The 14,005-nt window shown below is 40.0% G+C and overlaps 1 protein-coding gene across 2 annotated transcripts in view; it reads left to right on the top strand.

Moving 5' to 3' along the window:
* camkmt (calmodulin-lysine N-methyltransferase) overlaps positions 1 to 13,022 on the top strand; it is a 121,242-nt gene extending 108,220 nt beyond the window's left edge. For both annotated transcript variants that reach the window (XM_030747477.1, XM_030747478.1), the window contains exon 11: positions 9,986 to 13,022. In XM_030747477.1, coding sequence (XP_030603337.1) covers positions 9,986 to 10,084 — 99 coding nt within the window. In that variant the 3' untranslated portion in view covers positions 10,085 to 13,022. The remainder of the gene's footprint in view (positions 1 to 9,985) is intronic.
* Positions 13,023 to 14,005: the final 983 nt, after the last annotated feature.

Raw genomic sequence — 14,005 nt, 5'->3', positions numbered from 1 at the left:
ACCTTTATTAATCTGGCTGAGAGTGATTGCAACGCTCAACTTCTGGGTGACCAGTTGGTTGCTGCAATAACTTCCAATTGGTCTGTGACAGCAAAAAATTCAGTGTAATAACCAGGCAACCACTGATTTTTCCTAGTCACAAGGAGGTTGCCATCCTTTTCTTTTTTTTAACTCTACTGTGAGCGAGCCATTAACGAGCATGAGCATGATGATGTCCTGAAAAAGACCCGAAAGTGGTGATTGAGCACATAAACTAAATATGCACTGAGCTAAAAAAAAAAAAAAATCAGGCTACAAGTAGGGTAATTTTCTCAGAAATTCACCCCCTACAGGTCATAAGAAAGAACAAGTGGTTAAGTACATCTGCATTGGCTTAACACTGCAGACTTGAAGGCTGTCTATTTTTTTAATGCACAGGTACAGAACTGCATAAAATCATAGAGTTTGTGTGGTTATAGCTCGCATTGGAAGCTGATACTGTGAATTTGCAACAGCTGAGTTGATTAAAATGCAGGCATATCTGCTGAGTCAGAAACAGATAAAATGTTGGCCTGAAATGCTCTTTATGTAGACAACTGACCACACTATGTTTCATTTAAGAGAGCATCATAGTAGCTCTCTTGAATGTAGTATTAGTGAGAATAAAAGGATTGTTTCAGTTTTTTAAATGTCTGCCTTACTACCATCATTACGTCTGTGAAGCTTTCTAAAGAAGTTCTCATTCTGAGCAAAAAAAAAAAAAAAAAATGCATTTGGTTAATTCACTGTATTGAAATGAACTTGAATGAGAACAGAGTTAAACTGTTTAATTTCCTTCTCAAAATTGCGCAGAATCTTTTGCTAGTCGAAACGAAAGCAGCGCCAATCCAGCTTGTGTAATGTGCTCTCAGCTTTAATAAAGGCCAGCAGACAAGCCTGTTGTTTCCTGTTGTTTGATGTTTAGAGACACACCAGAGCAAAAACAAGTTGCTTTAACTTGGCACGATGACAATGAGAAAGGGAAGGAGAGAAAAGGAGAGTGAAAAAGAGAAAAGGGGGCGACAGAAAGCACATGAGTAGGCTGTGTTAAAAGAAGTGGTGTCCAGCTGTTAACTCCATTACACACACAGCTACAGAAGAACAGGACAGCGAGGAGTGGGCTAAATTGGTGCGCGCACATTCACCTACGCTGGTGGGAGAATTGGACAGACTGGCCATTAAAGTGCCTGTTCAAGTGGCCTGAACCTCAGCAAGGAATATTTCACTCCTTTTCTCTGTCTTGATCTTTACTGTTGGTCCTTGACTAACTTTAATTTTTTACATCTACTGTAAGTGACTCTGGAGCCTTTTAAACTACGTTTAGGATAAGCACTCATTTAGAGAAGGGACTGACTCAACATTTTACAATTACATGGCGTAATGTCACAGTACACATTTGAGAAAATAAAGTTCACCACCGCACCTTTCTGATTGCTCCAGCCAATTAAAGTTCTGGTTTGTGTTAACGGCTTGCGACAACTCTGCCCTTTAAAAGTCACAACTGTACGCAACTAATTAGAACTAGTAAGCATTTATGTTTTTTTTTAATGTGTAATGTTGCTTCAGATGGTCTTGAAAACACAAAAAGAGCTAAAATTATTAGAACATTAACAAAATAAAAAAAAAAAAACAAAAAACAAAAGTGGGGAGTTGGAAAGAAACAAGACCAAAATTATTTCAACTATGTGCAGTGAACTCGCGATCTTGTTGCCTTTGAAATAGTTGCTTTGGAGATGGGCATCAGGTCTGTGACCACTCAAAGTCGTTGCCTGTCTTCAGAGCAACTTTGGTGCATCAAGACAGCAATAAAATTGCAATAAGATGGAGTCAGTCTGCTATCAATTTGCAACTGAATGGGCTCGAGTTGGCAATTACATCCCATCTGTTTGTGATAATATGATGATTAACTGTGACAAATCACTGAAAACTTCAAATGTCTTGCAGTCTACATACAGAGAAATTCACATTAATTGCTTACATTCAGACTCAAGCCAGAACCTCATAGATTTGAAACTTCATCCACAAATAGTTATATAGTTACAGAGCGTTGATTTAAATGCAAAATGACAGGCGCTCAGCAACCCTACTTTTATAGGAATATAGCCAGTTGGCAACTAGTTGAGTCCAGTGAACTGGAACAAATTGCAATCACCTGTGCTCTGTGACTCAGATTGATTGCAACGCATTGGCAATCTGTCTGCATTTATAAATTAGATTATTATTTGCCATACTTCATCAATCTATCTAAGAGCAATTGCAGTCAGGCAGCAATTGTTTGGAGACAGGTTACCTCCTTTCAGCAACCTGTGCAATCACCCAGTGGTTGCTCAGAGCTCGAGGGTGTTGCACACTCAACCTCTGGGCCACCAGCTGGTCGCAGCAACTACTTGCAGTTGGTGTTTGACAGCATAAAAAATCAGTGCAATTACCAGGCAACCCCCCCCCCCCCAAATTCACAGTGAGAGTTGTGTGATACCAATGTGTGAACACTGTTAATAGTAAATGATGCACTAAAGAGAAAAACAAAATCACCAATGTGCTTTTTCCCCATTTTCTCTGGAATGTAGGAGGACTGTCAGAACATTCAGGTCACTCTACATATTTCTTTCTACGTGACATGCATATACTAGTACACAGTCACACACACACACACACACACACACACACACACACACACACACACACACACACACACACACACACACACACAGCAGGGTCAGGTGCTGTGTTTGGATATCAGGGCAACTTGAAGTGCCCCCCTCACATCTGAAGGTGATTAAGTCTCCTCTGCTTATCTTCTGATGAACACTCAGAACGACCCCTGTGTGGATTTTGTGTGTGTGTGTGTGTGTGTGTGCGTGTGCGTGTGCGTGCGTGTGTGTGTGTCTGACTGACCATTCTAGACACACACACTGAACACAGCTAAGAAACAAGCTATATCACTATCCACCACAAAACAGACATCACTCAGACAGCATATTGGCTAGACATTACACATAAACACACGCACCACATGATGATGATGATATCACTGTGAAACACACACACACACGTGCACTCACACACCTCAAAATGAACAGCTGCTACTCATTTGCACTGCAGATTACTCCTGCTATATTTACTTTCAGTGATTGGTTTAAAAGAGAAGAGAAATGCATATCAGAACTAACAGTGCACCACACAATATAGATTTTCTTTCAGTTTCTTTCAAAGACATCCACCAGAGGGATGTGCATACATTTTGAGGGGAAGCAAGCCAAGCCAAGTTTATTTATAAAGCACTTTAAAAAAAAAAAAAAAAACAGTAACCACTGACCAAAGTGCTGTGCATATAACACCTAAAACACAACAGGACATGAAACTATACAATTAAAAAGGTAATTGAAAATTACAAACTAGTACCGAACATAGATTTTTGTTTTTTTAAAACACTGATAACTCCAGCTTTTAACTGTGTCTGTACTTTGCTTCTGTTGGCTTTTTTTTTTTTTTTTTTACTTAAATGATCATGAGTTTCCCTCAGAATATAATAGTGAGTGAAGCAGTTGTGTAATCTGCTGTAACTGGAACAAATAAAATAAAGCAACTTTTTAAAAATTTGGTTTACTGGTAGATCACTGCATAGTGTATCTTAATATATATATTTTTTCTCCAGAAGTATATGGTATAAGTATTACATCAGATTAAACAAAACTTAAAAAGAAAACCTTGACTTACTAATTTTGTTCGTTTTGCAGTACAAAATAAATATAATTTCCACCTGGGTCCAGATGCACAAATGATGTGTAAATATGTACACCGTTTCCCACACACAAACTGGTACAGTTAGGTAATTTGTTGGACAAAGACATAATTTTTTGCTTCTGTAAAACCGCCACAGATTTTAAATGAAAAAAATCAAGATGTGATTGAAGTGCAGACCTTCAGCTTTAATTTGAGGGGTTTTACTAAAAATTTCTATAAGCTGTTTAAGAATTGCAGCCAATTTTATACAGAGCCCCCCAATTTCAGAAGCTCAAAAGTAATTGGTCAATTCACAAGCAGTTTCATGACCAGGTGAGGCCTGTGTCAGTGCAAGTGAGATCATAAATGAATCCTATCAGAGAGATAGCTTGGCTATGAAAACAACTTCACAGCATCTAACCAGTCAATGACACTCTTAAGGAGGTCAGAGTATCATTGTCAAGGTCTACAATCAAGAGATGCCTTCATGATGCCTTCTCAGGGACAGCAAAGTGCAAAACACTGCTTATACTCATCAAATGCATACTGCAAAAACAGCCCAAGACCTTATCAAGGTAAAGAAACTGTATTCTTCAGTTGGATTCTTCCTTCTTCAGTGGCCCTCAGTCACCTGCTCTCAACCCAATAGAGCATGCGTTTCAAAACTGAAGGCAGAGAGACACACAAACAACTGAAAGTGGCTGCAGTAAAGGCCTAGCAGAGCCTCTCAGGGGAGGAGACTCAGCATTTTGGTGATGTCCTCGCGTTTTAGACATCAAACAGTAACTGAAGTCTAGAACTTTTTGCTTTTCCCACAAGTAATTAAAAACAATCCTTACCGGCACTGCTATAGCCCGCCAGACTGGACCATTTCCTGCATGTCATTCCTCGTCACTCTCTCCCTACCTTCTCACACTTTCTACTGCATTATCAAAAATAAAGGCTACCTTGAATTAAAACTGAAAGTCTGCAATTATATAATATATTGATTGATTCGAAATTCACCGTAGTGGTGTACAGATGGAAAACAAAACAAAAAAAAGGGTCTTTGTCCAACAAATTATAGACATAAATGTATTTATAAAGAAAGAATGTACAGACCTCAAGCATGCTTGAGATCATAAATACACACATTGTTTAACAGCATGTCAAGCCTGAAGTGGAAATTAAAAATTAGGCAATAACACTTGAGATAAAACGACACAGATTTGTGCTCATTATATGCATATTGTCGGTCTCTGAGCACACCTATAGTGATTTGTACAGTTTAGCATTCAGAATCTTCATTGTAAATTATTTAGTGTGTCATATTATTATTAATATTAGTGCTTATTATAGCTTTGTAGCTGAACCACCTTTGCTCTGATCAAAACCTCCTTTTGTCTGATCTCAGAGGAGGAAGCAGCAAAAATAAGACATTTGGTGAAATACTTCTTTACTATTGTTCCCATATCTGATAAGTTGTGGATTTTATTTGAACAATAACTTGAGCATGGCATTATTAAGTCTGATGAAACAGAAGTGTATTAAGAAAAACATACTGAAGTATTTGTCCAAATCTACACAGAGATTTAAGCAAGTGACAAGCTGGCAACAGACTAAATTCAAAGTCCAAATGTGTTGAAACCAACTGATTTTTAACACAGTAACATAATGTAAGTGTAATTGCTCATTATATTTTGGCGCGTAGAGTTGAGTAACTCATAAGCTTCTCCATCTAGCACAGATGCTGTTAAGCATGTACTCCCAGTAGCTATGAATATTCCGTCCTTCCTCTCTGTGCCAGGTTCAGCACTTGTCAGATTTTGTTTGGAATATACTGCCAGCTGTAATGTTTGCTTTGTATGTGTTTATGTGAAGAAAAAGAGCAGGGAGGGTTTTTAGCAATTCTTTACAAACCTTCTCTAGACCCCCAGCTCACTACTCTGCAGTTTTCCAAACATGCACACACTTTCACCCTCTGACACAAACACTCTCGAGGGACTGCTGACAGCAGGCAGGCCTGTTGTGCAGTGGTAGTGTTTCTTAAGATCTGTGTGTATTTGTGTGTGTATTAAAGTGTAAGGTGTGTGCTGGGACGGGCAGACAGGGCTAGCTGCGTTATCCTCTTATCCCCACTGTTGTGGAATAGAGAGGCAAGCAGCTGGAGGGACTGCAAGCAGACTGATAATGCCAGCACTATTTTCTAACCCGCCATCTTAATCTTGTTACTCAAATGGTTGTGAAGAGAGAGTCATGAATTTTAATTTCTCTCATACACACACACACACACACACACACACACACACACACACACACACACACACACACACACACAAAGAGAGGGTGTGTGCATATGTGTACATCCCCGTCTCCCTCACATTCATAAATAGTATCCCCACTGTGTTCATGGACTTGTACCCCCCCCCCCCCCCAGCTGCCTGGCTAACCTCCCCCTCCATTCCCTCCTTTTCCGACATATCTTCTTTCACCCTTCTCCACTCTCCCTCCCTCAGTTCCCCTCTATCTTCCCATTTCCTACATCACGACCCACTTCTCTATTTATTCAAGCCTGTCCTTCTATCCCTTCTTCAACTCATCTCTCCATCCACCCAATCCTTCATTCTCTGTTTCCTAATCCTGCTGAGAGAGACCCCAGACATCCAGTTCATCCCTTCCTCCCTTGTCTCAGAGCCTCCTCCTCCCTCTTTCTTCCACCTTGTTCACTGTTTTTTGGTCTACACAAGCAGGGCAAGAATAAAGGAAATAGAGAGAGGGAGGCAGAAGCTGGGTGAAAGTGGCAATAAAATAAATGACTTGCACCTTGGAAAGAAAATAATAAAGAAAAAAAGATTGCAGGGAAGGTGGGATGGGGGGTCGAGTTGAGAGCCGATTTAGCCAGCCACCCATGAAGCTGATTAGGCAGCCTGCGATCAGGAGGAACAGCTTTGCTTGTTAAACTTTTCACCTCTGCGAGCTCTCAGCCCTCACCGTGTTAAGCCCCCCCACACACTCCCTTCTCTATCCCTCCATCCTTCCCTCTCTATCCCTCCATCCCTCCATCTATCGCTTTCTAGTTCCTTCTGCCTGGTAGAATTTGAATGTGAATGCTGGTCATGGTCCCCATAGCAGGCTTAGCAGAGGGGACAGGCAGCTGCCCCTCCACGCCCAGCCACCCCCTGGGTCGTCTGCTCTCGCTCTCTCTGCCGCCCTCTCTCTCCCTGTCTCTGTCTCTTTAAGGGTCACAGGTTCAACCACCGGCCGGTGCCTGGAGGGATGGCTACAGGAAGATAACACATATAAAGGGAGGGAGAAAAGGGAGGGACCAAAGGAGAGAGTGGGGGGGGGGGCAGGTTTGAGCAGATTGTTCATCTTCAACAAAAAGAAGTGAAATTAGAAAAAGGAAGCATGAGAGGAAATGATGCTGAGTGAGGATTTCATGTGAGGATTTTAAGTAAAGGTGTGGGAATGGCATGTGATCAGAGGGGTGTGTCAAAGGAGCCATTTAAGTCACACCAACACCTCCTGCAGGACATATTCTTTGTCAAATTATATTCCTCTATACAATTGACATGGAGACAGAAGTGTATAACTGCTTTTCTATGTATAACAGGTAATGCATTAGCACTAACACACACTGTGCCTGTGTTTGTTCTTACAAGTGAGAGATATGAGTGAAGAAAACCACTTTTAAACCACTAAGTTAAAAAGTAGCTACCAGAAATGTGTGCTTGCACATGTAGTATCAGTAAAAAGTTTGGATACACTCACCTGTTCATATGAATGGGTGAGTGTGTCCAGACTTGAACCTTTAACATAGTGCATTGTCAGTGAGGCTGCAGTATATAGCATCCTGAAGGCTGACAGTTGAAACAGGTTAAATGAACAGGTTACTGTGTCATTTCATACAGTCTAATGTCAGCTAACCTGCAGGGATTGAAGTTTCACAGCATCCTTCTTCAGAGCAGAAGACAAAAAATGTCTACTATAACTTTCAGTAAGGTGCCAACCTTGTTGTTTTTAAATCTGTGTTGAAGATTGTGATATGGAGCACCCCCTTAGTTCACCTTCTAGAGCACACAGCCAGAGCCAGAGGTACTAGGAATAAAACTCCACCACAGCAACATAGGTTTGATTTTGCTGTGGACTTTTTGTTGGATGTCATCCCTGCTATGCCTTACTCCTGTCTCTTTCTTACTTTCACTATCCAATAAAGGCAACATGCCAGGAATAAAACATTTTGTTTTAAATGTGACCTTATGAGAATAGCACATAATCAGGATTTGAGTCTTCAATGAAAGTAGGCTTGGGTTACTTGGCCAGCAAGCGCTTACGAGAATGAATCTGAGGTCAGTCTCAGTTTTTGCTTGTTATTAAGCAAAAACTGGTGAGAACAGTTCTCAGCTATCTTGTTCTTAACATGTACACACACACAGACACGCACATAGACAATCACACACTCTCACATGAGCAGACCAACTGAACTCACTTTCATAAGCCTCTGATCATTTGGCCAGACACTAAGTGAGCTGATTAGCTGGTGCATGCCCAAACTGCCAAGTCTGCTTAAAAGGGCACTGAGTGGGCACCACAGGGGCACTCCACAGCGCTGTGTGAGTGAGTGTATACTATATGTGCAGAACTGGAAGAATTTGTCAGTTTATAGATAGACAAATGACCAATTCTCAGATATTATCCTCAAATGTCTGTTACAGTAAATTGAATGCATTTGGATTCTGGACTGTTTGTATTTTTAAAGACTTTAAATCTTTAAGTAAATTTGATGAATATACTGTATATATATTCACCATTTCTGTCAGCCCTAATGATCTGATTACTACACTGGGATATGCCATATTAAGCCACATATAATTTATATAGTAAGCAGTTAACAAATTTTTAATAGTATTGTGAATAAACACCTTAAAGTATTTGATACCTAATTCACTGGCCACTTTATTAGCTTGTTGATCAACTGCTTGTTAATGTTAATATTTAATCAGCCAATCACATGGCAGCAACTTAATGCATTGAACCATATAGACGACATCATCATCATCATTATCCTCCTCCTCCTCATAATCTTCAGAGCATCAGAATGGGGAAGAAAGGTGATTTTAGTGACTTTGAATGTGGCATGGTTGTTGGTGCCAGACTGGCTGGTCTGAGTATTTCAGAAAATGCTGATCTACGGCCCACACAACCATATTTAGGGTTTACAGAGAATGAGCCGAAAAAGAGGAAATATCCAGTAGGCAGCAATTCTCTAAGCAAAAATGACTTGTTGAGGTCAGGGGAGAATGGACAGTCTGCTTTGAGCTGCTACGAAGGCAGCAGTAACTCAAATAAGTACATGTTATAACCAAGGTATGCAGAAAAGCATCTCTGAGCACACAACAACTAAACTGTTAAACTACTACAGCCTCCCTGAGTATTGCTGAAGTACATTCCTTTATGAGCACAGTGTAGCCATCTTCTGATTGTTGCTTCCAGCAGGAGAACGCACCATTCTACAAATCTCAAATCATCCCAAACCGCTTTCTTGAATATGACAGTGTGTTCACTGTACTCAAATGGCCTCCGCAGTCACTAGATCTCAATCCAGTAGAGCACTTTGTGATGTGATGGAACGGGAGTCACATCATGGATGTGCAACTGACAAATCTGCAGCAATTATGTGTGTTGTTGTATTATATATTGACCTAAATCTCAGAGGAATGTTTCCAGCACCTTGTGGAATCTATGCCACAAAGAACTGAGGCAATTTTGAAGCAAAAGGGGATCCAACCCCGTAGCAAGCTGTATCTAATAAAGTGTCTGTGATCGTATATAGATGTTTTTCAACATAAGTAAGTAATTTGGGGTTTTTTGTGCTATGTGGCCAACTATTGTTATAATTAATAATTATGCAGTGGTAGTATTTCACATTAACCTTCCTTGTATGTTGCTCTGTTGCTATTTTGTCTTGGCAGGATTTTCAAAATAAGGGCTGACTAAAAGCTACAAAAAATGAAATGCTTCAACTAAAATATTTTAAATGTCCTGTACAGTTTTGGGGGGATGGGGGGGGGGGGGGTTGTCTTTATTTTAACAGTAGCCAGCAGGATGGATTCAGAAATTATCAAATTCCTGAATGAACGACCATCTACTTGAAAACATTAATAAGATCAGATCAATTATTTTAGCAAACCAAAATATCTGGTAATGAATTCTGTCAGATGTTTGGTCTGTGTAGTCATTGATTTTCATGTTCTGTGCCCTTCAGATGCTGAGGGAGGGAAAAGACGTATACGACGAGAATATCCACTATCCTCTCCTCATCACATTGACCAAAGGACCTCAACCTGTCAGCCACACTCAGTAAAACAAGACAAGTGACCCTTCAACAGTTCATAGTACCTTTGTACCACGTCATATTGCTGCATATGTAAGAAGAGCTGAATATTTCCTGACCATAGTTTAGCAACCTTCCATATGCCTAAAAGCTGCTGTCCATCTAAAAAATAGTCACTTGCCTTTTAACCAGGTGGCCTGTCATCCTTGTAACTGACCAAACACATAAGCTCTAGTCAGCCTGTTGATCATCCCTTTTTCAATCTTCCATCCACAAAAGTGAATCACATTGCCAGTCATCAACCAACCAGGTAACCTATGAGTACTGTGTCAGACTTTCAATGCCCTTCACTGTTATTAATCAGTCATCATCCTATCTATTAAACCAGTTAGTTGCTTAGTCAGTTAACCAGTTGTTCAGTCAGCTAGTTACGCTGACATTTTCTCCATCACTCCTAATATAGGTGGCACATTCAGTCAGTTGCCCCCGCTTAACTAGTCATCATTAACCCATGCCACTGTGTTTCTGGCCTCAGCGTGGAGGCCTGTTTTAAATTCATTAACTGTCTCAGGCTGTGGAGTGGCTCACAGTTTCCTGTTTCCTGCTTTAATGTCTTTAAATGCAACTCATTCATCCCAGTCAGATTAAGATAAGGTCAATATTAAGAACTTATTTTGTACATTACTTAGTACAGTGCATTAACATATTATGCTAATTCCGACTAAGGAGCTACTGATTATACACAATCTGTAGCTCCTGCTGCCCAGGAGCAGCAACGAGCGATCTTCGAAGATTTGTTGATGTTATAATCTGTGTTTTAACTGTACTACTGACACTTGTTCTGATCACCTCAAGCTTCTGCTTGACTGGTACTTTGTAAGGAAAAAAAAAAAAAATCAAAGTGCTTTTGATGAAATTGCTAATCAAACTCTTATGTCAGCCTCAGCTGCATATTTTCAGCTGGCTGCATTCAAAAGAATTACTAACAGTGCAAGATATGAAACATCTTTGTAACAAAAGTGGCACAGACAACTTAAAAGTGAACCACCTGATTGTCAACAATCTGATCATGTGGCAGCTTCTAAAAGCTCCTGGTTTGAACCTTCAGGACTTTGTGTGTGTGTGTGTGTGTGTGTGTGTGTGTGTGTGTGTGTGTGTGTGTGTGTGTGTGTGTGTGTGTGTGTGTGTGTGTGTGTGTGTGTGTGTGTAAAGAGAGAAGCAGTGCATACACAAATAATAACTGATAGAGTACCATTTGCATTTATTGACAAGTGACCCCAATACTGTGGAACCAATTAATAATATTAGTGGGTGAAGTAGATGTCTTAATTATCCATTGATTTTCCACTGGCTACAGACAATCTGCTGCATTTCTAACTGGCGTGTTCACCATGCTCTGTGACTTCAGCATCTCAATCTAAAGTCTTGCCAGCCATGCCTCTTTTTGCTGGAGCAGCTTAGGTCTCTGAATGTGAGACTAACTTTTGACTGTATGTAAACACCTATGTATTATAATAACATCTGGCAGGATTATTTTTATTAAACAGAAGATCTGTTTGTTGATTAAGCAAAAATATTTTCATGTTTTACGATATGGGAAAATGGTTCTTTCTTGCCACAAAAACATAAAAGAGCTGAAAGCATATATTTTTGTGTGCATGTAAAACAAAAGTTTCTAGTCTCTCCTGACAAAATTGAAAATCTTGTGGCTGAAGAACAGACCGCTGGAGCACGAGGAGCTACGTCCGGTGGACGTCCAGATTCAGAATATGATTTTAAATTGAAAAACTTTGTGCAACAGTATTTCTGAAAGCAAAGTCCCTCAAAATCAATCAAGATAATATAAATGTTAGAACAATCGCTTTTATTTCTGCTGCTTTGTCTTCCTGCTGTTCTACTCAGGTCTTTTCTCATGCAGTCACCTGTTTCCTGCTTCTTTTTAATGTTACATAAAAATAAATAAATAGTGAGTGCCAGTGGGTCACTTAAATCTAAAGCTGTACTTTACACTGGGAGGGTGTTTCCATAATTCACTGTGATTCATTACCTTAAGCAGCCAAGAAGCTATGCAGAATCTCCTGGTGGCTGGTGTTTACATTGCTCATGTTAAAAAAAAAAATCCGCCTTCAGAAATGGGAGTGTAAAAGTACAGTATGCCAGTTTATCAGTTGTCTCTGAGGGTTTAAATTGTTCTGCAAAACTGCTCCCAGTGTAAAAGTTTGGAAGGTTGTTTAATAATACATATTTTTTAAGATAACATAAATGTCCTCCCAGCTGTGACTGAGTACAGTGACTTCATCACTGTCTACTGTGATGTCACCAGTGCTGACAGTGTGGCATCAGGTATCACTGTTTACTGCGGCATCCATGCTACCTTGCTGCTTCGCTCCAAAGCGCTGCCTGTGTTGTTGGCACGTTCAAACATGAACACACGGTGATGCCATCAGTTCTGTATTTGTGATATTAATGCTTACACTTACCACTTCTCACTGTGAAACCGCTGACAGGCAGTGTTACTGTGGATTTGCTGACTAATACTGAGAAATCCTTAAAAAAAAAAAAAAAGCAGGCCAAGTCCACACTAATCTGTGAGTATAAGTTTGGTTCACTTTTTCTCTGTTGAGCATCTTTTTCTACACCTAACTTTTTTCAACCACCAGAAGCAAAAATCCAAGAAAAAAACTACAATTTGAATAAAATTGAAGCTGATTATATTCTATTGTAAAATAACTACGTGACTTGATGTACAGATACCACCTCACCTGTCATGTTAACGGTGTAGAAGAGTACCTTTAAGAATTTTTATATTTGAGGGTTTTGATGGCATAATGTTAGAATAAAACTGCAGATACATCAGTAAAAAATGTATCCACTTTTCTGTGGACATGGCCTCATGTAGTGAGTTTCTCCATTCAGTATTTTCCTTCTGCTTCAATGTAAATGTATGAGTGGGTGTGTTTTTGTTTTTTTTTGTGGACAAATAAAGACAAATACATTTGTTTCAAAAATGCTGACTTTTTCTCTTTAATTTGTCAGTTTGATAATGTGCTCTAACAATATTTCATGAATTAAATGTTTTCAAAATTGCTCTATCCATTGCAAAATTAATTTATTTTCAAAATTTGAATAAAACAAAAACAAAGAAAAAAAATACAAAAAGGCAATTTATCTGTCTTTACTGGTGATTTTTGATCCCAATAAATGTTTATTATGGAAAATGCATGTTTCACTAATAAAATCTAGGCTTAAATGTTCACTGATGTACTCAAGTTTTCTTCAGGCCCACATCGTCTGCGGCCTGTGTTTGAAACACAATGGTCTCCTGCAGGCTAAGCTGGTTGCAGACAAGGTAACACACACAGATACACACATATGCGCTCTCACACATGCACACATATCAAGCCCAGTCAACAGTCTTCCCCTCCACAGGAAGAAAAGAGAGAGGGATAAAGGAGGGAGGGAAGGGAGTACACAGCAGCTAATCCTGCAGGCTCACTCTTCTGTTTATCTGTCAGAAGAAGGGAGGGAGAGTTTGTAGAAAGGGGGGGCAACCAGTGAGGCCTCCTGATCTGTCTTTTGATATTTTAAAGAGGTCTGTTCTCTCCTCCCCAACATTCTGCTGGAGAGGCAGAGAGGAGAGATAGAAAGACACTACAGACAGCGCCAGAGAGAGAGAAAGGCAAAGGCTGAAAAAAGACAAAAAGGCAGCGGAGGAGGAGGAGGAGGAAAACATAAAATGGGACAAGATAGGCTGAATGGCTGGAAGGAAAGGCAAAGTGAAACAGCTGGAAATGAGGTGAAACTAGATCGAAACAGCAGGGAAAAGCTTCGGCCTTGAAAGAAAAGGGAAGTTGACTGAGAGACTGAGATTGACCGGCCAAGTGAGTGATCGAACAGAGAAAAAGAGTGAGACAGAGTGCTCCCAGCTCGACACAAGGGCCCCATTAACTT

Source organism: Archocentrus centrarchus, chromosome 15 (assembly GCF_007364275.1).
Source record: "Archocentrus centrarchus isolate MPI-CPG fArcCen1 chromosome 15, fArcCen1, whole genome shotgun sequence".
NCBI lineage: Eukaryota > Metazoa > Chordata > Actinopteri > Cichliformes > Cichlidae > Archocentrus > Archocentrus centrarchus.
This window is presented reverse-complemented; position numbering and strand designations above follow the sequence as displayed.